Source organism: Crocodylus porosus, unplaced genomic scaffold (genome assembly GCF_001723895.1).
Source record: "Crocodylus porosus isolate Cpor-Errol unplaced genomic scaffold, CroPor_comp1, whole genome shotgun sequence".
Taxonomy (NCBI): Eukaryota; Metazoa; Chordata; order Crocodylia; family Crocodylidae; genus Crocodylus; species Crocodylus porosus.
The window spans coordinates 66,372,185-66,398,604 of record NW_017728886.1 but is presented as its reverse complement, the minus strand read 5'-3'; the positions used below and the strand labels follow the sequence as shown (position 1 = coordinate 66,398,604).

At 39.8% G+C, this 26,420-nt stretch overlaps 1 protein-coding gene across 1 annotated transcript in view; it reads left to right on the top strand.

Annotated features, from left to right (window-relative positions):
- The window catches only part of ZNF385D (zinc finger protein 385D), a 267,695-nt gene that overhangs the window by 161,421 nt on the left and 79,854 nt on the right, over positions 1-26,420 (top strand). Inside the window, exon 4 of the mRNA XM_019535929.1 lies at positions 3,053-3,215. Within this exon, the coding sequence (XP_019391474.1) occupies positions 3,053-3,215 (163 nt within the window). The remainder of the gene's footprint in view (positions 1-3,052; positions 3,216-26,420) is intronic.

Genomic DNA, 26,420 nt, shown 5'->3' with positions numbered 1-26,420 from the left:
CTTCGTGAAGTTAAAGGGTACTGTGATAGATTTTCTTCTTGTCTCCCCTCCTACATGGATGTCAAACTTAATTGCATTGTGGTCACTATTGCAGAGCGGCCCAGTAACACTTACCCTTTGCACCAAACTCTGTGCACTACTTAGGACTAAGTCCAGAATGGACTTTCCTCTTGTCAGTTCCAGAACCAGCTGCTTCAGAAAGCAGTCTTTTGTAACTTCAAGAAATTTGGTCTCTGCATCCTGGCCTGATGCTAAACTGACTCAGTCATTTGTCGATAGTTGAAGTCACTCATTATTTCTGTGTTTACTGGTGTCACAGCATCTGTCATTTCCGTTAGCATTTCTAGGTCATTGCTGCTGTCGTCATCTGGGAGTCAATAGTGCATCTCTAGACATACATTTTTCTATTTAAACCCAGAATTTCTATCCACTGAGATACTGTGGTGCCTTGCATATCAGTTGTTTCAATAAAGTCTTTGATGTGGAATTCCTCTCCCCCACCAGTATGACTGACTCTGTCATTCCTTTGTAATTTGTATCCCAGCATTACAGCACCCCATTGATTTTCCTCATTCCACCATGTTTCAGAGATACCTATTATGTCAATATCATTATTTAATGCTGAACATTCATGTTCCTCACCTTTCATCTTAGACTTCTAGCATTAGTATAAAAGTATATATACATTTTATACATTTTATTCTTGCCTGGTTGACTACTTCTGTTTGACCTTTTATTATTCCCAATTTTTATGGTTTCACCCCTATAGGGTGTGTCAATTCAAACTGTATGCTGTTCTGCACCTGTCAGCTTTTCCCAATTTTTAGTTTAGTTTAGGTGCTCTAGCACCTTTTTAATATTATGTGCCAGCAGTTTGGTACTATATTGACTCAGGTGGAGACCATTCCTTCTGTACAGGCTCCCCCTGTTCCAAAAGGTCCTCCAGTTCCTAATAAACCTAAACCTCTCCTCCCTATACCATCATCTCAGCCACACATTGAGACTCTAGAGCTCTGCCTGTCTAGCTATCCCGGTACATGGCACTGGAAGCATTTCAAAAAATGCTACCGTGGAAGTCCTGGTTATAAGTGATGAAGGTCCCTGAAGAAGCTGAAAAGGGTATTTCCAATCCCAAAAGTAATAATCAGAAGTTAAAGGCCAGATTCTAATAAGCATCTTTACATTTGATGAATACAGTACAGTAAGTAAAAACATCCAGATATAGGCCTAACTGATTAAAATAGAATAGAATGCATTTTAAATCTATTTTGGAGGCACAAATAAATCTGGCTGTAAACTCTAAAAAATAGTCATGGTGCAGTAGAGACATTAAGAATGTCCTGTATAGTGTCATTTTTAATGCAGTCATCCTAATCTGACCTTGGTCCTTTGGTTTAACAGTAATTAACATCTCTTAACTGTTCATATTTGGCTTACAGTATGTCTCCTGATGTTATGTGTTGGAAAATATACAAGATGCATGACTGTGCTATTTCTGTTCAAATTGTTTCTAATTAATAACTTCACTGTCCAGTGTTCTTTCAATAAGGGTACCTACTATAGCATTAAAATGATATAGGGGACAGAAAAAATGTTTCAACCAAACTGAATGATGCATTGAAAATTGTAGCATACAGGTTTTTTTATGGATGTGAAGTCTTTCTCTTCTCCCCCTTCTGTAAATTCTCTCACGTCTTATGCATCCAGGAAGGAACTGTAGCTTTTCATCAGTGCTGAAAAATAAATAAACCTCAGGATAATATACATATTACTTTAGTGTTTCCTGAAATTCCTCCAGAAAATTCACCACAGGATAATATTAAAGTAAACACTGATGACTGGCAGATCATTGATAATACCAGATATCCCACCTGCAAGAGTGATTTAATAAGTTGACTGATTAAGTCATTTCAACTCGATCCTTTTAATACCATATCCAGTAAATTCTTGGTGTTTTCATTTCTTGTTGCGATTCAGCAGTAGAATATACTTGACTCTTCACTCTAAAACAACTGAAGTTTGAGGTTTTTATAGATGAGTTAGTGTTCTCTTTCTTTAAATGGAAAAAATGCTTATATTTAAAAATTGAAGGATCATTAGCAAAAGTTCGATTAATATAACATCTAATTCATTTAAGAACTACAGGATTGGTAGCTTTGTGTTTGTATAACAGTTGTAAATCCTCAAAAAAATCTACAAACTCAACTCTATTTTTAATTGTATCTTATACATCAATACCATTCTTGAAAATATGCATGTAAGATAAATTAAATGAAGAGTTGTCACAATCAACTCTTAAAATAATATAGATTCAAGGTCCTTTAATGTTAGTATAAAAATCACAGTAGCAGCACACATATCAAGATTAACTACACTAAATAAAACTGAAATGCACCTGCAAACATGATAAGCTTTGTGTAAGATTCATGCATTGAAGGAATATTCCTTGTTTCTGAATTTCATCAGGCCACCTTTTGGTAATAGGTAGGCTGAAGTATTCTTTCTTTTAAAAGCCAGACAAGTGTATGGCTGCTTTGGACTCACTTCTATTTTACGTGATGTTTTCTTTATGGACAGTCAGTCCTTGCTTTCTGTTTGAGAAGTTTCAACTATCAGTGTTACATATAAACTATCCCTAGTAGAAACCTTAGGAAACACATGTAATAGGTCTTAAGAGCTCATATGCTTTCTAACAAAAAAATATATATATTTTCATCATGCCTCTTGAGATTTTAAATTTTTATGGGATAGGAAATAGCTCTTAAGAGAGAAACTATCAAAGAAATTCTATTCCAAGAATGACAGAGTAAAACTATATTATTCTGATTGGAAAGTAATATAGTGTGGCATAATAAGTATCCTATAAGGGTTGTATTAATATGGTTTTCACTGTTTCCTAAGCATCATTCTAAACATAATTTTCAGTTTGGTGACTACTCGTATAGCATGAATGGTACCCATTATTGAAAGGTAGTCTGTATTTGTACTAATACAGAGAATGCCATTTTAGAAATGAGCCTGATTGCATGGTTCATTTTGTTCTCCTTTGTAGAGCCAGGCTGCGGCCCACTACAAAGGCACTAAACATGCCAAGAAGCTCAAAGCACTGGAAGCCATGAAAAATAAGCAGAAATCTGTTACTACCAAGGACAGCGCAAAGACTACCTTCACTTCCATCACTACCAATACCATCAATACCAGCTCTGACAAAACAGGTTAAGCAATAATCTTTGTTGGTTTTTTTTTCTTGTTTAACTCCATGTCTGTTTGGTTATGTGCTTGCCACATTGATTCATGCTTGATCCATCTTTCTGTACAATATTGATTTTTTTCCCTTCTTAATACACATGTGAGGGTAAGACAGCCATGTAACTGATATCTCTTTGTGAAAGGAGGCTTGTCTTTCTTTTAGGTTAGAATGCACACATGGCTTGGTAATATTACGGCGCGTGAAAATATTCAGTGTAAACTGATCTAAACCTTGTAGTTCGTATGCAGCATCTCTGTATAATCACCTATGGCACATTTGTCTTAACCACAAATAATGTAGCAAGCTATACTATTTGTGGCTAGAAGCCTCTTATGAAAGCATTGATAGTAAAGACCTGATTGTCATAAGTTTCAAGCATTGCATTATTATTTTAAATGGATGTTGCATGATTTTTAGCTGAGTAATAGCTGCATAACCTCCACTCCATATAATCAGGTAAGTGTTATTGATGTCAATTATTCTGCTTAAATGAGTCTTCAGACTGAAATAATGTCCTTTAAATTATTGCTTGGGTATAAGGCTTTTTCCTTGAAACAAAATCCATGTATTAGGTGAATTCAACAGGATTCAATTAACCTTGGCATTTGTAATAGGAGAACATTGTACTGGAAGCTTTCAAAGGAAGGGTGTAAGTTTAAATAAATGTTAGAATACAGAATAATTTATAATATAGACTATATAAGGGTGTTAGTTTTTATAAAGTATGTCTGCAAGTTCCCACAAAATGATTGATCCTATAATTCTCTGTTGGAAGGTGCACAAGTTACTACACAAAATTAAACAAAAAAGAACTGTGTGTGATGAGAAACCAATATTTCTTCCAGTTACTTCTCTGGTACAAATTCTCTTGTGTCAGTGATTTAGGCATTGTAATGATAAACATACAAACTATCGGAAGCATTAAACAATATATAAGTATTGTACAAAAATACAGCGTGTATTTGTACAAGGTCTTTGCCAGAAGTTATATGGGACAGATTTGAATACTAGAAGTGGTTTAAACAATCTTGTTGCATCTTAGATATTTCTAACACCAAAGTGTAGCCAATTTTCCTCTGTGAAACTAAAAGCATTTAACCATGGCACAGTTAGAGGGGAGGTACCAACATTTAATTATCAAAAAGGAGAGACACACAACATATCCATTGTTGAGTTTCTCTTCTTGTTAATTGAATAGTCTGTTGAGATGTGCGAATAGTGTTTTGCAGAGAAATGATTCGTTGCTCATAAATGATCTAAAGACAGCAAGAGATATCTTAATGTGCAGAAATAAGAAAAAAGGGAAATAATTTAAATTTAAACTTTATTAAAAAGATTTTCACTTTGTTGTTGTTTGAGGTTGACTTATGTATTCAGAGAATGATTCAAAGCAATGAAAGTTAACATGAGTCTTTCTGTTGACTTCACTGAGCTTTGAATCAAGCCCCTCTTAATAAACAACCATTTACCTGAGCTCTGTGCCATGCATCTATGTTCATATCCATCTATAGCAAAGTAAACAGTACAGCAATAGTTGCATTGGAAAGCACTGGACTGACATTGAGTTCCTTTCATTCTTACACATGGCTTATAGCTTATTAGAGATATTCCATAAATTTAGGCTTCTGGCAGACATTACATTTAAGATGTGATTAACCTGTTAATCTCATCAGAAATAGTAACCCTGCCACATATTCAGGAAATTCATGGCGTGATAAAATGGGAAATTAGTCACAAAAATATTCTACAAAATATATGTAATCTTTTTGTGACTGGTTTCCATTGTGCCCTAAATTGAACACATGGCATAGTAGCATTTCCATGCAGTCTGATGCCAGCTACATGGAGGGGCTTGATTGATAGTTCCCCTCTTATTGACAGCCTGACAGCCATATGGTACATCTAGGCATGGGGCAGCACCCTGCTTATCTCAAGTTGTTAATTTGAGGGGAGTTAATTGGCTAGCCAGAGGTCCCTGTGACCTAGCATAGTACTTGTCATGTCCTGTGGATCTTAGGGGAAAGGTTCTGGTGCTGGGTTGCAGAGAGCACTGCCCTTTCAAATGACCCAGAGGCTCCTAGGGAGCTGTTGAGCAAAGTACTTGATGTATCCCAGTGCACAGGGTCCCTGGGATCAGGGTGAAGTTCCCCAATCCCAGGGTCCCCATGTACCAGGACCTTTAAAAACTGCACATACAACTGGGATGAACACAGATTTTCCACCATCCTGGTGCACCGGGCTCTGGATTCCGGGGCTGGTCCAAATTGTCAGTCTCAACACAGGACTACACTGGAGTCCTGAACTGACCCCAGTGTGGTCCAAGGAATAGGAATGACAATCAGCTAATTGTTGGTCCTTGTTTTTGGATCACACCAGTTCTCACCAGACTGTGGGCACCAGCTTTCATCATGATCCAAGGCTCTCCCTGCACAGACAAGTAGTAACAACTAGGGCTGTGCAAAGCTTCAGGTGGTGATTCGATTCGGAGGAGATTTGGCCCAATTTGGTGACTGAATCTCTGAATCTGAATTGAATCAGGGGACCAATTAAAAGATCTGACTCAATTCAAAGCTCTCCAAATTGATTCAGAAAAGATTCAGAGAGCTTCAGTGTTTCGGGCAGTCCCTGCCCGCTGCAGCAGGGAGCTGAACCTGGACTCTAAGCTGGTAAGTAGGGGATGGGAGAGGGGAGGCTGGTGGAGCAGGAAGGGGATCATGGGGGGACCCCTGACAGGCCCCTTCCCCTGCCTGCTCTCCCGGCCCTCCCGAGCACCCTCCGACCCCCACCCACTCCCCCAGCCCCCGCTCATGGCTGCCCTGCCTGCCCCAGCTCCTGGGTCTTTAAAAAAAAAAAAACCTAACTCACCAGCTGCTGAAGTGATCTCAGGGCTCCTGGGGGGCTCATGCAGAGTCCCCCATGCAGTACAGGGCAGTGTGGGGTAGCGGGGATTACCCCCACCACTGGGTAGCTTTTGGTGAGTTGGGGCTTGTTTTGTTTTTTTTAAGGGCTGGAGCTGGGGCGGGCAGGGCAGCCATGGTGAGGGAGGGACTGGGAAAGCAGGCAGGGGTCAGGGGGCTCATGGAAGAGCCCCCCCAAACAGCATGGGACAGTGCAGGGGCAGTGTGGATCACCCCCCTGCCAGGTAGTAGCCAGTGAGAGTGGGTTTTTTGTTTTCAAAGCACTGTGTGCTGGGGCCTGGTGGGATAGGCATTGAAAGCAGACAGGGGATGGGGCCTGTGTAATTCAGAGGTTCAGCTGATTCAGCACCAGCCAAATCTCCAAATAAGATTCAGCTGAATCGATCTGGGACAGTGATTTGAATCACCAAATCGATTTGGCTCCACAATTCAAAAAGGATGTGGAGGAGTTTGAGAGGGTGCAGAGTAGAGCCATGCCCATGATCAAAGGTCAGAAAAACAGACCTTATGATGAAAGGCTGAGAGTCATGGGACTCTTCAGACTGGAAAAGCGCAGGCTCAGGGGTGATATGGTGGCCATCTGTAAGTTTATCAGGGCGCTCACCAGGATCTGGGGAAACTTCTGTTTACCAGAGCATGCCAAGGGATGACAAGGTTGAATGATCACAAACTCCTCCATGACCATTTCAAGCTGGACATAAGGAAGAACTTCTTTACTGTCCAAGCCTCCAAGGTTTGGAAGAGACTGCCACCGGAGGTGGTTCAAGCACCTACTTTAAATGCCTTCAAGAGACATTTGGATGTTTATCTTGCTGGGATCCTATGATCCCTGCTGACTTCTTGCCCCTGGGGAAGGGAGCTGGACTTGATGATCTTCCAAGGTCCCTTCCAGCCCTAATGTCTATGAATCTATGAAACTGAATCACCATCCCTCAAATCAGCCAAATCTGAATCCAAATCCAAAGTGAATACTAGCTGCTTCACACAGGCTTAGTAACACAGCACAATAGGGACTGATCCCAGATCTCAAAATTTCAGATCCTGCCATGTATATATACCCTGGCAAAATTATTAGATCCCATAGTGCCATTAAATGAACATGTGCCATGGCCCTTAGGAACACAGCTTTCATTTTGATTTTGAAAATGTATGTAATTTCTGACACAGGGATTTATAATTCCATGGTCCTATCTTGATATGCCAAAGTCTCATTCATGGCCCAAATTCTGCACAAACAAGCAACTGTGTAACTAGACTCCTGTGAGAAGACCCCTCATATCTGTAGTGCTACTGACAGAAATAGAATTGAAAATATTTAAGCCTTTGTACTAGTGAGGGCCATGTTGCTATACCAGTAGCCAAAGAATTAGAATGTGAGAAAAATCTGTGAGATTTATCCTAATTTTTTTGTCATTCTTAGTATATTCAGAAATTGTGTTGTGCATTTGTGTTTGTGGGGGTTTTTTAAAATAGTTTCCCACATATACCTAGTTTGGGGAATCCACCAATTTCATATGCTTTTTCCACAAAATGAAAACATTTGAAAATGTGTATTTTTTCAACAAAATCCTTATTTTCAAGCAAAAGCCATAACATTCCGCATTTTCCTCCATTTACATCACTTCATAAAAAAGGAAAAAATAATAAAAATACCTCATTTTTCAAGGTTTTGGAAGTGTATTTAAATTGTTTTCATATATTTAGTCAATAAATTGCTAGTGCTTAAGACCCATATCTTCCATGGATATAAATCAGTCCAATGATAAAACTGTGTGTGTGTAAAATTAAACATATCTATAAATGTTTTGAGGGTAGAGGCCTAAGGAAAGAATTATATGACTTGCCTTATAATATTCAGAAAGTCTGTAGTGTGAACAAGGATTAGCCATAGAGACATGTAAAAGGGAAGAAAAAGAGGAAGAAGAAAAACGTACTGATCGAAAGATCTCATTCCAAAAACTAAGACCGCAGGGAACATAGCAAGGTCAACTGAAGAAAAGGCCAAACTAATCAGAGTTACTTCACTAAATATCAAGAACCCTCCTTCAACTGTTGACATTTAAAGGCATGATTAAATAAGAAGTTAATACATTCACCGTTCCTTTTGTCTTACAAGGCATAAGTCAAAGTTAGCCCAACCATGATCATCTCTGGACACTTGAAGCCCAATTTTGCTTTCAGTTATATCCAGTGGAATTGCAGTTCCTGTGAATTTGCATTGATGCTACTGAACAGAATTGAATCCTTGGTCTTAAGCAGCACTATAGAGAAAGCATCACCCACAAGAGCAAAAAAGCATGATGCTTTTGGATAGCCAAGTGCCTGAAATTAACTGCCATAAGAGGGACAATTTTGGAACTGTTATCTGCAGGGTTATTTGCATTTTCTTTTCAGCTGACTTCTGTAATACACATGCTCTGAGAGGCAAAACAATGTATGTCAGCAGCTGTAGCACCATGAGAGGGTGTGGTCTTGTTTGGAGTTTTGGCTATGAGAAGCAAAACACTGTGAATCATATCTCTGATATTAAGGGATCTTGTTACTGTGTGAAACATACTTACACTAGTTTTAAAACTCAACATTAAGTTTTGTCTGTTACTTTGTCCTTCCTCACATGCTCATTTGGAAATGCCTTTTTCTACAACCCTATGAAGCTGTAAACAGAAGATTAATGCTTGATCTCAAGCAAGCTGAGAAGGGGTCATGTTCACATCACCTCTAATACATCATGTACAACAGTGGTTAAATGGGGGATTACATGTCAGTCACAGCACATTGGTCAAAATTTCAGTTCACTGACTGTATGTACCCTGTGCAGCTCCAACAAACAAAATGTCATCAAGAAACCTGGCAGTGCTGCGCAGTAAAGATTATGAAAGTGGCCACACAATATACAACTGTATGCAAGAGCTAAAGCAGCAATTTATGTTGTTTATCCCTAAAGTATTTTGTCAAAAGACAGCCATTGTGTATTAGCGCAATAAATAATGGTGTCTATGCAACCTACCATGCAAGGTGGGCTGATTAAAAGCTTGGACAAATAATTTCCTTCATAAAGGGGTGAGAAGTAAGATTTGGGAATGTTTTGTTTGCTTTGTGAAGATAACCAATATTTTTATCCTTCTAATATTCTAGACAGGTTTCAACTAGCTGGTTTAAGTAAATGAGAGCCTTTAGAGCACTTGGGTGCCACAATCACACACAGCTGACAATCAAAATATAGTATTTTTAGTCTCACTTTGGTGAAACTTTGCTGCCATTTTATATAACATCCTCCTTTCATGTCTATTTACATTCACTTAATCCTTATAAGCAAAACTTCTTGGAAGTTATTCTGAGTTCCAAAGAGATGCTAGATCTATAGGGATTAAGATGCAACAAAGGTAATATACATTGTCCTCTACCTAGACCGTATGGCTTTGAGGACTGTTGAGGTCATTGGCCACATTCATAATATATTCTCACTTCTTTCTGTCAAGGGCATATTTTTGTTATGCACACTTCTAATGTCTTAGCTTAATAATATCTTTCCATCATCTCCTCAGCCAGTCACAAGATTTAATGCTATAAGAATAGACTTTGAGGAGGTGCTTACTAGGTCTGCCTTCTGTCATCCTAACCAATGCCCTAAATGTCACTAAATTTATTACACTTGATTCTTCATCATCCTCTAACAGCTTAATAGATCTTCACAAGTCATTCTCCCTTCCTGCCCAAATTTTACCTTAATATTTTATATTTGTAGATGGTTGTTAGTTGTCTTAGTTGTCTTTCTTCTGTCTTACTAAGTATCTACATTTCATATCTATGAAAAACAATAGAACTTATGTTTTTGCCATGTGTATCTGAAGCTTAGTCTTTCTTGAACTTTGTTTGGAGCTAAAAATGTATCTCCATATCCCCCAATTGATCTTTTACCAAAACTAAAGAACAAAGAAGCGTACTTTCTTTATCTTTCACTGCCTTTGTGTTCCAGGCCATGTCTGTATATCTCATGAAACTGAAAACTGTCTGGTATTGATACAGAGAGCAAAATTGTTCAATGATGAAGAGACAGTCTTTGATAGAAATGTCACCATTTGGTTCTGAATGTTACCCAGTAAGTCCGCATATCTGTGCAACAGTATGGTATAATTGAATTCAAAGCATTTACCAAAAAACAGCAAAAATATTTTAGACAATAGAAAAACTTTTCATCAAAGCTGTGACAGACATTTTTTTTATTACTACTGCTTATATTACCATTGTATGGATGGATGGTCATGGGTCCAGAACCCCATTGTGCAATGTGCTGTAGAGAAAGAAAACAAAAGAAAGAAAACACTGTCTGAAAGAATTTATGGAGAAGAGACAACACATGGATACAAAGAGATGGAAATAGAAGAAAAATGGTGGCTTGGCAAGATAGGCAGTTGTCTTAGCAAATCAACAGGTTTTGAGGGTTTTTTTCTGTTGGTATTTTAGAAAAGGACAGCTATATAGAAAGATTTGATAGGGAACAGTAGGGCAGTTTTGTCAATGTTTGCAGTTCCCCCCAATGTGAGCATTAGCATGGGAAAGGAAGGAAGGAAATTACTTTTAAAAAAAATTTTCTCTCCATAATATGTGTTCCAAAGATTCTTTGTGGCTTACAAAGCAGTGAAATGTGGATGACCCTCATGTTTTTATGCCTGAGGAAGTACAAGGGAAATATTTCAAAACAACAAAAATATATGAGAATATGAAGCAAACAGTGGGGTAGGATAAAGCTTAGGAAACCTGGTGCTATACATTATGGTAGGGGTTGAAAGAAGTTAAGATTTTTTGCTGGAAGACTCCAACTGCAGGTGTCAGGCTTTTTTGAGTCCTCTTTAAAATTATCACTGATTTATTGGAAAACCAAGGAAATTGTGAGTGAGCCACGTACTTCCAAGCTAAATATTTTTATCCTGAGATACAAAAGGACATTGATGGTGAACAGCTGACAGTTGCCCCTGAAAGAACACATATTTCCACTCCAGCTGTCACAATTGTTAAGTGGAGTTTAGGTGAGATAGGGTACCATAGCTGCAGCGGGTATAACGAGTCTGTAGATGTGGATAAACTGAGACAAGTTGAAAAGTTGAAGGCAAGGTGAGGAGCTGGGACAAGGGAGATGACAAAGGACAAACTTAGGAGATAGGGAGAGCTCCACAGGAAGAGAAAATGTTATGTGGGAGAGAAGAGGTGAAAGAAGCTCTACAATAGTTACTATTTAAGAATTAATCATTTATTTTTTGTGTTTATATTTGGATTTTTAACTTAATAATATTTAACCAGAATTCTCCAAGGTTATTACTTTGTATAAAAACCATGGGCTTATTTAATTTGGTTTCTGCATTGTTTTCCAGTCATAAAGCAGGGCTGGATCGGACACAACCTTCATCAAATAAATATATACTTTATTTTTGGTAATTAAAAGAACATAACAAGAATCTCACTGTCAGCTACTTTCAAATTACTTCTTTTGCATCTTTCTGGTAAAATACCAAGGGATTTTGACTATATCTGGTTTGTCTTTTCATATTCACTCTATGTCATACTTTACAAATTGGTTTCTTTTAATAGATTGGTATTTTCTAGTCATTTACAGTCACTCAAACCAACTTTGGGCAAAGTGAACTTCTACTTTTGAAAGACATTGGAAAAAGTGTCTATGGGAAGCTAAATTTATTATTTGATATTAGCAAATACAACACAGTTGTTCAGTCTATCCTTTTATACAGATGTAAATCCTGGATGCTGACAAGAGCAAATGGAAAAAGGCTGCAAATTTTTTAAAACAAAGGGCGCCTATACATGAGCCGCTGAGGCTGTTCCAACGTACTGGAATTCCAGCATGTCAGAGTAGACTTGATTAATAAAGTTTGCTGGAGCATGGCAATTGCTGTGCTCCAGCAGCCTCCTGTGACTCATGTATCAGCATCCCCATGCTTAAAAATGTTGGTGGGAGCACTTGAACTAAAGCTTTAGTTCAAGCACCCTCACTACCATTTTAAAGTGTGGAGACACTGATATAGGAGACATGGTAGCACTTTAATTAGGGGCCATGCTCTTCTTGACCTGCTGCTCACAAACAGCAAGTGCAGGGTGAATTGGTGGGGAATGTAGTAGTGGATGGTAACTTCGGCAATAGTGACCTTGAGATGATTGAGTTCCATATCCTGAGGAAAGGAAGGATGGAGAGCAGCAGAGTAAGGACCCTGGACTTCAGAAAAGCAGACTTCAACTCACTCAGGGAACTCATGGGCAGGATCCCCTGGAAAGCCAGTCTGAGGGAGAGAGGAGTCCAGGATAGCTGGCTGTACTCGAAAGAAGCCTTACTGAGGGTGCAGGAACAAACCATCTGATGCACCGGAAGACTAACAAGTATGGCAGAAGATCAGCTTGGCTTAGCAGGGAACTCTTCAGTAAACTAGATCACAGAAAGAAAGCTTATAAGAAGTGGAAACTTGAGCAAACAGCTAGGGAGGAGTATAAGAGAATTGCTTGGGCATGCAGGGATGAAGTCAGAAGGCTAAAGTACAATTGGAGTTACAGTTAGAAAGGGACGTGAAGGTAAAAAGAAGGGTGTCTACAAGTATGTTGGTAGCAAAAGGAGGATCAGGGAAAGTATGGGTCCCTTACTGAATGGAAGAGGTAACCTTGTGACAGAGGACTCAGAAAAGGCTGAAATGCTCTATGCCTTTTTTGCCTCTGTCTTCACAATCCAGGTCAGCTCTCAGACTACTGCACTGGGCAGTACAGGTTGGGGAGGAGATGAGCAGTCAACAGTGGTGAAAGAACAGGTTAGGGACTGTTTAGAAATGTTGGACATATACAAGTCTATGGGGCCAGAGGGGATGCACCCAAGCGTGCTCAGGGGGTTGGCTGATGTGATTGCAGAGCCACTGGCCATTATCTTTGAAAACACATGGCAATCAGGAGAAGTTGTGTACAACTCTAAGGTGAATAGAAAACTGGATGGATCATTGAGCTCAGAGGATAGTGATCAATGGCTTGATGTCTAGTTGGCAGCTGGTATCAAGTGGAGTACTCCAGGGGTCAGTCTTGGGACCAGTTTTCTTCAATGTCTTTATCAGTGATGTGGAAGATGGCATATAGTGCACCCTCAGCAAGTTTGCAAATGACACCAAGCTGAGGGGATTAGTCGATATACTGGAGGGTAGGGCTAGGTTTCAGAGTGACCTAGACAAATCGGAGGATTGGACCTAAAGGAATCTCATGAGGTTCAACAAGGACCTGTGCAAACTCCTGCACTTAGGGTGGTACAATCCAATGCACCAGACAGGGTGGTGGCTGACTGGCTGGGCAGCAGCTCTGCAGAAAAGGATCTGGAGGTTACAGTGGACAATAAGCTTAATATGAGCTAACAGTGTACCCTTGTTACAAAGAAGGCTAATGGCATATTGGGCTGCATTGGTAGGAGTGTTGCTAGTAGGTCAAGGGAAACGATTCAGTCACACTTGGAGTAGTGGGTTCAGTTTTGGGCCCCCCACTACAGAAAGGATGTGGAGAAATTGGAGAGGGTCCAGAGGAGGGTAACAAATATGGTTCAGGGCCTGGTGTACATGACTTATGAGGAAAGACTGAGGGAACTAGGCTTATTTAGTTCAGAGAAGACTGAGAGGGGATTTGATAGAAGCTTTCAACTGCCTGAAGTAGGGTTTGAAAGAGGATGAAGCTAGACTGTTCTCAATAGTGGCAAATGACAGAAGAAGGAACAGTAGTCTCAAGTTGCAGCAAGGGAAGTTTAGGTTAGATATTAAAAGAGTTTTCTTACTAGGAGGGTAGTGAAAAACTGGAAAAAGTAACTCAAGGAGGTTGTTGGATCTGCATCTTTAGGGGCTTTTAAGCCCCAGCTAGACAAAACTTTGGCTGGGATGATCTAGTTCTGCTTTGAGCAGGGGGTTAAACTAAATGACCTCCCAAGGTCCCTTCCAACCCTAATTTTTTATGATTCTATGATTACAGAACTAATAAAACAATATCTTTTGACTTTTTTTGCCTAATTTGTTGTGTTTTTTAAAACTTTATATATAATCTAGCAAATTAGTGCACATTCAAATAGTTATGTTTGTTTTTGCTCTGATCTGAACTTACTATATTTACTCCAAGAAAAGACAAGGTCTACCCCTCCCTCTGGCCAAAAATTGGTATGGGAGGAAAATCCCCTCATCTTATAATCATATACAAGGAAATCTCACTAAATAGTTTATCTACCATTAAACTGCTGCCAAAGGCAGCATGTGCTCAGCAATGTAAACCGAATCAGAAGTTAATTAAATGCAGTCAATATTGAGCATAACTATAAAACATATTGCCCATATTGGGGAAACATGCTATTGGGAACCTTCCACATCAATAAGTTAGTAAAGCCCATCAGAGTAAGATGTATGGTAGTGCACACATCCCTGCTGACTCATCTTAAAGTCATGGTGAGCCATTATATTGCTTACATTTTTATTTCCTCTTCACTCCCACAGCTGAGTTGTGACTTTCTTTCCTGTTTTCAACAATTGTTGTTTCTTCAGAAGCCTTAAAAGCCTGGTAAAATTACCAAATGAGTCCCCAAACAGTTCACCAGAATCCTTCTGTCACCCCCTCTCTCAGCCTGCTGCATATGATTAGTGTGGTCCTGCCCTTCATGAAGTGGAGCCAGGCCAGATTGTCCTATGCCTCATTTGCATATACATTTTTGGAGCGCCCTAGGACTCATGACAAGACCTCCTGGTTCCGGTCATGAGTAGGGCCTAATTAGCATATGGATCCTTTGTTGCAGGTATCTGGAAAACACACACATACTGAGCAGTGCTGAGCTATGGGACCACCATGGCTTGAAATGCTGTTGACTCTGGTGAGCCCAATGAACTGTATGATAAATCATAACCCCTTGGTTTTGAATTAAAATCATGTATAGATTTTGCTACCTGGCACGGGGGAGTCCATGATGATGGTTTCAGCCCAGGTGGTTTTATATAGTTGGCAGAGAAAATCCCCTTTTTCCCAGCCTTGAATGGCTTGTAGTTGAGGCTAGATATCTGTCCAATTCACTGTGGTGTGCACCTCTGTGAGAGTCTTTTATAGCCTCATGTGGGAGGATTTTGGCTATACAATTAATAGTGATGGAGGATTTCTCTCGAGCTCTTCTTTTAGTTTATTCCTATGGCCTTTTGGCTAGAGGCAAGTGAGATTAGGGGGCGTCTGAACCTCAAGGCCTCCAGGATGCCTGCCATGAATTTAGGAGTATCTGAAACCCCACCCAGGCTGAAGAATTTGGGAAGTAGGCTATACATGCCAATGGTAGTGCCACACAGATTTAAGTGGTTGAGCTCTGTCAATAGAATTTGAAAGTGATTTGGTTAATTTAGACTGAGACATGAAATTTAAAAAAAAAGTTTGTATTACATGCAAGTAGGTGCCAAAGTGCTGCTCAAAAGTATGTTGCAGCACTTGCAGCAGTTTCAAAAAAAGGAAGCAGGCATCAATTCTGGATAAACTAAATGTATGGATACTATATGCAAATTGCTACAGCTATGTCAAATTTCAAGGTCATTGTTTTCAAATTTGCTTCTCACTTCCATGTGATCAGGGTCTGAAAATAAGGAGTGGGGGAAGGGGCTGCAGGAGAAAAAGTTGGAGAGAAGCAGAGACCAAAGGGGTTACGTGATCCCCACCCAAATTTATTTTTCTTGCTATAACAGTGGGAAAGGGAAAAAATTCAAGGTAAACCTCCAATACTTAGATGCTATATCTGGAAAATTATGAAAAATGTATTATTTGGGGACTGTCTTATAATCAGGGTCATCTTATGTTTGAGTACATAAGCACTAGCCAATTGCCCGTCAAGAATGATGGGGGGGCAGGCAGGGATGGTGCCCCATACCCCCCCATCCAGGCCTACTCCCCACTTTCCTCCTTCTGCTTGGGGTCCATGCTCATTCCCTTCCTGCAGTGGCAGGGGGAGAGGGAAGGCCTGGGCCTGATGCGAGGGAGGACCAGGCCCAACAGTGGTGAGAAGCTGGGCAGCTGCAGGCTTAGGCCCACTCCTCCCCTCCCACCACTGCGGCTGCCACAGTACACCCGCTATCTCGCCCACCACTGCCACATTGGGCCCTGCAGGTGGCAATGATGGAAGGGGAGAGGGATGGGCCAAGCCCCACCCCCACGGTATCCTGACCCTGCTCCCCCTCATGCCGCTGCCACTGTCACCTGCATGTAAGGTGGGGGCGAGGCCAGCTCTGGTGGCCTCAGCCCCTGTCCACTCCATCGTAGCCTCCTGTTCTGTCCAATCTGTTGCCCTCCCATCCCTTATGTCCCTGCCATCTTGCATCATGGCAGTGTCCCACTGCCACCAGCTGCTGTTCAGATGCTTGTTTGCACTCTGATTGGCTGTTTGTCAGCCAATCAGAGCACCAATAAAGTGTTACAAACAGACAGACTCATGCTTTTATAATATTAGAATAATAGGCCCATGAGAAGCAGCTAGTATTGTCTTTCAATTTGGATTTGGCCAATTTGGGGGACAGTGATTCAATTTGGCAATTTGAATCACTGTCCTGAATTGAGTTGGCCAAATCTGATTCAGAGATTTGGTCACTGCCAAATCAGCTGAATCTCCAAATCAAACAGTCCCCATCCTCCATCATCTATCCCAGTCCCTTCAACAGCTGCCCTGCCTGGCACCAGCACCCTGGCTCTTAAAAAAAAAAAAAAAGAGAGAAAAGCCTTGCACTCACTGGCTCCTGCCAGGCAGGGAAGCCATCCCTGCCACTATTCTGTGCTGTGTAGGGGGGCTCTGCCATGAGCCCCCAGAAGCCTCAATGACCACTGAAGCAAGCGGTGACTGCAGGGCTTTTATTTTTTTTAAAGATCTGGGACACCGGGGCTAGGTGGGGAAGCCATTGACAGGGTTAGGAGAATGGGTGGGAGATTGGGGCTTATGGCAGAGCTCCTCACACAGCATGTGGCAGTGAGGGGTAGCAGGGATCACCCCTCTGCCTGGTGGCAGGTGGTGACTGCCGGTTTTCTTTTTTTAAAGAGCTGGAAGCTGGGGCCGGGCAGGGTAGCCCCAACAGCAGGCGGGGCTTAGGCAATGCTTAGGGGGCTGGGGGAGCAGACAGGAAATGGGGCCTTGTGTGGGTCCCCCCATGATCCCCTTCCCCCCTCCTTCAGCCCCGCCCCCCCACTTCCTACTTACCGGCATGGAGTCCAGCTCCCTGCAGTGGCAGGTGGGGACTGCCCAAATCTCCAAATTTCTCCAAAGCTCTCTGAACCTTTTCCAAATCAATTTGGAGACCTTCAGATCAATTCAGACCTTTTATTCATCTCCCGATTTGATTCATATTTGGAGATTCAGCTACCAGAGAATTGGCCACCAGAGAACTGGCCGCCAGAGAATTTAGTCACCAGAGAATCTCCTCCAAATTGAATCAGCACCCAAACTTTTGCAAAGCCCTAGTAAATAAAATAGCACTGGCCCATACCATATTAATGTAGCACCTATTTTCTCTTTAACTAGAAAAAAAAAAGTGTTATGTTATGTTTTATGATGAGTCACGCATTCTTCACCCCCCTTTTCAAAATTCTGGATCCACCCATGGATGTAGCAAAATTGCTCCAGATTTAACATGGCTTCATCCAGGGTTAAAGTTGTAGTATTTTGGCTACATTTGTATCATTTTTAGCTTGTCTGCATGTATCAATTAAAACATAACAGCTGCTGCCTTTTTGAAACAGTCCCCTTTTAAAAGGCTCCAAATGTATGTTTATTCAATTTTTCCAGATTGTCTATACTGATTTACACAATATATAAAGAAGAAACTGTCAACAATTAAGAAACTATCAGAGCTGAACAAGCTGTTCTTTGAATATCACTGACCAAACTACAGTTTCCTCAGATTTATTTTTATTCAAATTTCCTTGACAAATTTTGCTTTGTTAGCTGGTTAACTGAACCATGGACTGTACTTTGTATATTTGATTCTGGAGGAAATTGAAAATGTGACTTCCGTTGGCTAGCAATGAATTGCCATAAATCTGATGGTACTGTTTCAGATACCTTATTAGATTAACTCTTCTGGCAAGAATGGATGGCCTTTAATTTCTGAGATAGAAAGAACCATTTAAGTGAAACTATCAAGAGATGTACTACATTATAGGATTGCTGAAATGTATAAGTCTCCTTCCTTATAAGACACACAGGCACAGTTTAAGGCAATATTCCTAGTAAAATTAGGCTAATAGAAATATATTGATTAGTTGATTAGTAATTTTTTCTCCTCATAATCACTCAAAGTATTTAGCAGGTTAGACTTTACCCTGTGAAGTCTATAGGTCTGTCTTATTTCCTTGCCTCTCCTTCAGGGCTCTGGTGCGAAGCCTGGCAATGTTTCTTTTTGCTATTAACTAGCATCTAATTTTCCATTTAAATATACTGCTCCAAGTGTGAGTTGCATGCTTGGAAAATAGGGAAGCTTAAAATTTACTTGCCTACAAATGCTTGCATGAGAGAAACTTGTTCATGTGAACATGCATCGAATGAAAATGTAAAAAACATGGATACCTACCATGACAGAGGGTTTGTTTTAAAATTTAATCAGATATTTTCATATTGATATTTTCATGTATGCATATATTTTTGTTGTAGCAATAGTTGCCCTTCTTTCTTTGCAGGAACACCTGACTGTTTTTTCCCCTGGGTCTTGCAGGGCAATTCTGTTTGCATAACACATTTATATTATGACTTCAAATAATCAAATCCATATTTATTTTTAGATAAATATACATAGCTGCACTTGTGCAGGTCCTGCTTCATCTCCAGAATGTGGCCTGAAACCTGGGATTCCATTAGAAAATTAAACTCATTTTCTTCTTATTTCTGCTCTCGTTTTATCTCCTTCTCTGTTTTCTTTGTACTGCACCTCTCTGCCCTTCACTTACATCAGTAGTGTACTGCTTTTATAGTTTATGAAAATTTGTATGCCTTATTGGATTATTTCTATTCCTAGTATTGATGCTATAATTAGTACTGGGCTCTTTATTTCATCCTTCAAATATTTATTTATATTGAACTCTGTAATCATCTACTATTCAAAGATCACCTATATTTGTTTTTCCCGTTATAAGAAACAGTAAAGAAACATACAAAGTAAGCGTATTAACATTTGTATTACACACCATGCACCTATTTAGTTACAAATGGTACCTCTATTTGTTAGCATTTATGCAGCATTAACATCCTTTTATGTAATCCCACTGAAAACTGAATTTCTAACCATGCTAATATTTGTATTATGTATTTAATATATTTACAATTCAAAATAATACTTTATGCTAATTAAAATCTATTAGGAGATTCAGAATAGCTTATTGTATGACTGAAACATCCATTGTGCCAATATATTTTACATGGTGAATAAAGCTGCAAGTGGATTAATTTTAAGAATTTTTATCTGAAAAGATGCTGTGCAATGCAGTGTCATGCAGATATACTCAAGTATATCCTGTATACACTCTGAGAAAAAGAGTCTGTAAGTATGGGCAAAGGGATGTGGTTATACTGGCCGTGTCCAGATGAGTGTGGCCATGTGGTATGTGGCTCCATAGACAAGTCTGTGGCACGACATAATGCACATTCAGTTGTTCCCTGCACTTCCAGGGAGCAGCATGGAGGGTATTTTTGGACCCCTGCATATCCAGGGGTCCAAAAAAATAGCAGAAAAGAAGGCAGAGTGGTGCACATGGCAGCAGCGTGCACCACCCAAAGCCAGAGCCTGTCCAGATGGAGCTGTACTCCACTGCTGGCCATGTTCTGCATAGCAGGCTTGCTGCTGCTGCAGCCCCAGGAGGCCCTCAGGGCCCCAGGTAAGGGTGCTGGAGCCAACCCAGTGCTGGCCCCAGCCTCTCCTATTCCACCCAGGGTAATTTACAATGCACCAGAGCACACATGGTGCAGGCATTTCCCAGGGACAACTAGTGGCAGCACAAGGTGCACCGCTGCTAGTTGTCCCCAAGGAACCAAACATTCACGCATGTCTGGACATGGCCACTGACTCTAATGTGGCGCTAATATGGCCATACTGACTTCAGTACCCAGACCACTCCTAAATGATCTGGCTTAGATATTTCTGGTAGTGAATTGAGCAGTATAGACATAATCAAAGTGTAGTTTTATTTTTAACATGCAATTTCTTCATTTTATATCAGTATCATTCAAACCATGGCAGCATAACAGGCTGTTTGCTGTGTCCAGGCTGTACAGACTATTGGTCTTCATACAAGTTGCTCTCCCTTCACAAGTTTGTGTGTTGGTGCAGATGACAATACAACTGATCACCTGAATTCTGAATTTTTGCAGGCATTTGTTTCATATTGTTTGAGATATTTTATGTGGGCAAAGCCAGATTTCTGAGTCTTTCTTTCTAATTGCTTGTTAATGTATATGCAATGGGTGGGTGTTTCAAAATTATCCAAAAGTTTTCAGTGTCGCTGCATAATTACAGTTGGTGGGAACCGGGCATCCTAGCCCACTAGGCAATTTTTGGAATCCCACTGCACCTATTTTCCTGTTATTTTGTTTTTAAGGGGAAATCTTTAAATATAGGTTTGCATTAACAGAGTAAATGACAGTTTATTTTATGGATGCTCTTATCATTTGTCTGAGAATTATAAGTTAGAGATGCACATTTATCTCTCCTCTTGATCACGCCCTTTGGAAAATTCAGTATTACAGCTAGTCAAGATCCAGCATCCTTCGCTTTAAATCACCTGCATTTTTACTTTTCCATACTTCAGGCCATCCATAGTTAATTGCAGCATAAACTGTTATCAGCATTCTGCAGACTGTTGTAACAATTTTTAATTTCAGCTTAATGGTCATTTGGGATACAGCAGATTCTCTTTTGTTCTTTGTGTAGGACTAGGGCTTTTTAATTTTTTTCCTGAGTATAGTCAAATGGTGATATAAAACTTACAATAATTTATGTGCACATCATTAATGTGTAGTAAAATTACTTGTGATTGCATCTACATATGCTGCGACTGAGAGTCTTGTCATATGAATACCATGTGTTTTCTGTGGACCCAGCTGCTTCTGACTGGGATTGCCCTGACAACAATTTTATGCTTGAATACGCCTGTAGATACAAAGTTCTGTCAGTCAGTCAGTCATGCAGTCCTCATCATCTTATCCAAATAGAAAGAAAGAACAACGCTTTTATATTGGGCATGCGTTTGAAAAGCATTTTATACCTGAATACTTAATGGAGTCTTTCATAGCATCTCATAGTGAAATGTCAGCTTTTTTGTCTCTGGTGCATAGATGTAATTGCTAGACCTCTTGAAATAATCTCTAGTTTTTTGGATGATATTGCTATAAAAATCAGTACAATAATACAATAGTGTATACTGTAGTAGTAGTAGTAGTTCATTTCATCCTATGTAATGCTTTGTTGCTTGAATATTACTGAGACTGAAACTGGAACCAAGTTCAAAAGGCTGAGAATCAAGGTGCTATCATGTTAGTCACTGGGTTCTTCCAAGACATCATGTCATTATAGCATTTCTGCTATAGTCTGTCACAGTTTTATATTAAAATATTAGGAATAGAGGCTTGTTATATTAAGCTGATTGTTCATTTTGTCAGACAGTTGACTATTTTAGGTTAAAAACCAATCCATGACTGAAAGTTCTTAACTTTTGTACTATCTGTAATATATATCAGTGTACATTTTGATAAATACAACTAAGAAAATATCTCAGTTATATTGAACTCAATCACTGAGACAATTGGTACTACAGAAATATAATACATATTGCTCCTGTGCTTGGTAGATGTTTTCTTCTTTGTGGCTCTATTTTCTGTCATATGGAAAAGAAAAAAACTGCATCTTCACAGTGGGTTTAGAATTGGCATATGTTCCTCTTATGGCTTGTTCCTACAATCACTAGTCTGGATGACTAAGATTACTATTTAAAGGACATTGTGCTACTTCTAGCTGCCAGACAGCCTCTTGGAGACTATTACTAGATGATGAAGCCTAATGCAGCCTCTGTCAGAATTAGAACAAGCATGAAATAAACACAATCCAGGAGAATCCAACTCTGTTATTCTTTCTATTCCCCGCTCCTGGCCATTATACTGCAGCCAAGAGTAATTCACAGCAGAAATTTTGGTCCTAACTTTGCATGTTTTCCATAGTGTGGGATTTTCAAAAGAACATAGCTTAATTCTGCTCCTGTTGAAGTCAGTAGGCACTTTTACATGTGCTCCAGAGGTGGGGCGGGAAGGGGACGGGTGGCGGTGGCACCTTCATTCAGTGTGATCGGACTTGATGATCTGCTCAGGTCCCTTCCAACCCTACTAACTATGAAACTATGAAACTAAGAGCCACTCTAATTAAAGCATTGCTGCATCTTGTGTATTAGAGTCCCCATGCTTTAAAATGGTGGTAGTGGGGTGCTTGAACTAAAGTTCATTTGATAAGCTTTAGCTGTAGTGCCTCTGCCACCATTTTAAGTGTGGGGACACTAATACATAAGACACAAGCGGCTGCTGGATCATGGTAAATTGCCATGCTCCAGCAGACTGAATAAATCAGGTCTACTCCAATGTGCTGTAATTACAGCACGTCAGAGTAGCCCTCCTGCTCATGTACAGGTACCCTCCACTGTGAAGCACTAGAAAAATGTGCATTTTAAAACATGCTAGCAAAAAAGCACTTTTTTGTGATGCTTTAATATGTATTAAAACAGGCTAATGTGCATTAAAGCTCACATGTAGACGAACCCAGTATGTTGCTCATTGGACTCTGCTGCTTCAGCTGAGCAAGGAGCAGAACATCCTCCCTTCACAATTCCCACATTGTATTGCAGGGAGACAAAAGTGACCTGGAGCAGCTTCCGCACTAATGTAAATTTGCCCAGTAGGACTAAAGTTAGGTCAATGTTGAGTGCTTCTCAAAAATCATGCCCTAAATGCAGGTAGTATTTGCAGTAGCACTATTTATTCTGTATTCCATAACATCATATCTACCAAGATCATTATTTCAATACCTGTTCTTATCACTTACTTCTTGATATCCACATCAGCAAGAAAAATCCTATTAGTTGAAATTCTCCTGCTTAGTATACATTTATATTTAATAGACTTCATATTATTAATAAAAAATAGCATCCAGTCTTAAGCAATGAGACTGAGAGACTGTTCATTCAAGATTTACATTTTAAAAGAATATTTACAACCAAAAACATACAGCATTAAAGCAAAAAATGTATGATTGTATTTAATCAAATTTAGGATGACCCTGAATAGATGATGACCACCAAATAGATTCCTTACACGGAAAATGTATGTATTAGTTTATGCCCCACACTGCTTCAGATGGGCAGCAGGTGGTGTGGAGAGGTCAAGCAGTTTGCCCCCACCAGCTGCCTGCCAAATCTTTGCTCCCTTCTTCCCCTTCTCCCCTGGCCTCCCTGCTCTCCCTTCGCTTCCCCACCCAGCTTCTGTTCCCTGCTCCCCCTGTTACACTTGCTCTTCATCTGTAGGGCTAGCCTGGGGCACTGAGCACAACCCCAGGCCAGCCCCATAGCCTATGCCACTGCTACAGGGCCAGGCTGGGGCTGAGCTCAGTGTCCCAGGCTGCAGCATGGATGGAGCCTGCTAATGCAGAGTGAGGGTAAGGAAGAGGAGGGAAAGGGGAATGTGGGGGAGCAGAGGCTGCATAGGGGAGGGAGATGGGGAAAGAGGTTGCAGGGGTTAGATAGATGGGAGGTCCTTAGATCTATTTTTTTATAAGCTGTGGAATGCTGGTGGTTCCAGACAATTGGAAAAAAGCAAATAATGTGCCAATATTTGCAAGAAGTAAACAAGATGACCCATATAATTATAGGTCTGTTAGCCTGACATTGATCTTGGGCAAAATTATATAACAGCTGAGACAGAGCTTGATTAATCAAATAAAGGAGGGCAATTAATTAATGCCAATCAACATGTGTTTATGGAAAATAGATCTTGTCAAACCAGCTTAATATAATTTTTATGAGTTTACAGATTGGTTGATAAAAGGTAATAGAGCTGATGTATTATATTTAGACTCCTGTAAGGCATTTGACTTAGTGCTTCAAGTTATCTTCATTAAGAGCCCAGAATGATACAGTCAAAAAAGCACAAATTAAATTGATTTAAAATCAGCTGAAAAACAGGTCTCAGAATGCAACTGTAGAGGCAAGGTCATCATAAAGAAGGTAAGTTTCCAGTAGGATCCAGCATGTGTTGAGTTCTTGGCTATGCTATTTTAATACTTTTATTAAAGGTTTTGATAAGAACATAAAAACCATGCCCACCAGGATTGTAAATAACACAAGAATTAGAGGACTGCTAAATGGTAAAGATCACTTGGTTAGCTGTGTGTAGTCAAACCATCTTCATTTTACTACAGTCAAATGCCCAGTTATATACATCTAGGAACAAAGGCTATACTTATAGGATGGCAACTGTATCCTGGAATCAGCAATGCTGAAAAGGAATTGGAGATGGTGATGAATAATTAGCTGAATATGAAATCCTACAACAAGGCTATGATCCTTGGTGCACGTATGTAATGTCAGGAAGCCAGAGGGAGGTTCCTCTGCATGTAGCATTGGTACAATTACTATTGAAACACAGGGTCCAGTACTGGTGTGCACATTTGCAAATGATGATGAAGTAGAAAGAGTTCAGAGAAACATTAAAAGAAAGAGGGAAAATGTGTTTTATAATGAAAGACTTCAGGAGAAAAAATGTAGTTAGCTTATCAAAGAGAATGTTAAGTAGTTATTTGATTATGAGAACTTTGATAATAAAAACTTGCCTGGGAACAGAGAATAGATGGCTCTTCATTTTAGCAGATGGAGTTATAACAAGATTTAATGCCTACAAGTTAAAGCTAGTGAAATTCATATTAGAAGTAAAGTGCTATATTTTTTTCACTAAGGGTAATTAACCAAAGTTTCTATTAATCCTCGAGCAATGGAAATCTTTAAATCAGGGCTGGATAATTTCCTAAAAGCTCTGTTCTCATTGAATTGCAGCTTTTGGACTTGAAGCAGGAATTACTTCAGGGAAACCCTGTGGTCTTCTGTGGAGTCAGAAAACAAGATCCTACTGGTATCTTTTGGCTTTAAAATTTCAGATCTCTTCAACAGATTATTATATATAATGCCTCCCAAAAAGACATCTGTGCGGTGTGGGAATTTTTCGGTGTGGGAATTTTCACCTTGTGTTTTATGCATTGGAACCGACCTGCAATTTAGGCACCTACATAGCACAAATTCAGATGCTTAACTTTAAGCACATGACTAGTCTCATTGACTTCAGTGAAACTGCTCACACTTTTAAACCAAAGAATTTGGTTGTTAGACTACAGTCTGTCTAGGCAATAGTTATGTATCTGTCTATCTTTTATAAAGTACTGAACATATGAAAAGAGACCAATAACTACTATATAAATCAAACCTCAACAAATTTTATTTGCTAGTATAGATTTTTCTGGGGAGAGTAAGTGCTTAATGACACAGAGATGCCTGTGTGCTGTTTCAGGAAAGAATATATGTATTTTTAACTGAGCACATCTACACGTCCATCAATGCACCATAGTTACTGTGCATTTAGTTTAGTACTTCCATAATGAAGTACTAACTGAATAAACAGTAACTACATTCACTGAGCAGCAGCTGTGACACGCAGGTTTTTTGTCATGCTTACTGCGCAGTAGCCTCATAACACTGCACAGTAGCATATTAGCACGATTTTTGACTGGCACGTTACTGCACAGTCTTATTAGGCTACCAAGCAGTAAGCGTCTCATGTATACATGCCTACTGAGTTACAAAGTTGAAATTGGAGAATTAAACACGTTCTTTGCCTGGAAGATTAATTTCTTTCCTTTCACCTGCCAGTTTTGTTTTCTTTCTCTGTCTCCTCCTTTTTTTCTATTGAATTATTTTTTGTTTTCTTCCCTACCTTAGATGAGTTGCATCTACTGGAAAATAAGCCTTTTAGGACACTCAGAAGTACCTCCTACTGAATCTGTGTTAACATCAAATCTAGTTAGTGGCTGTGTCTACACATACACTTAACTACAGAGTAGATTAATTAGCTGTGGAGTAAGCATCACTCTCTACATGTGTGACTGAATTAGGCCTCAGTAAACAAATGAGTGCTGCAGTAAGATAGTACTGTACTGTATTAT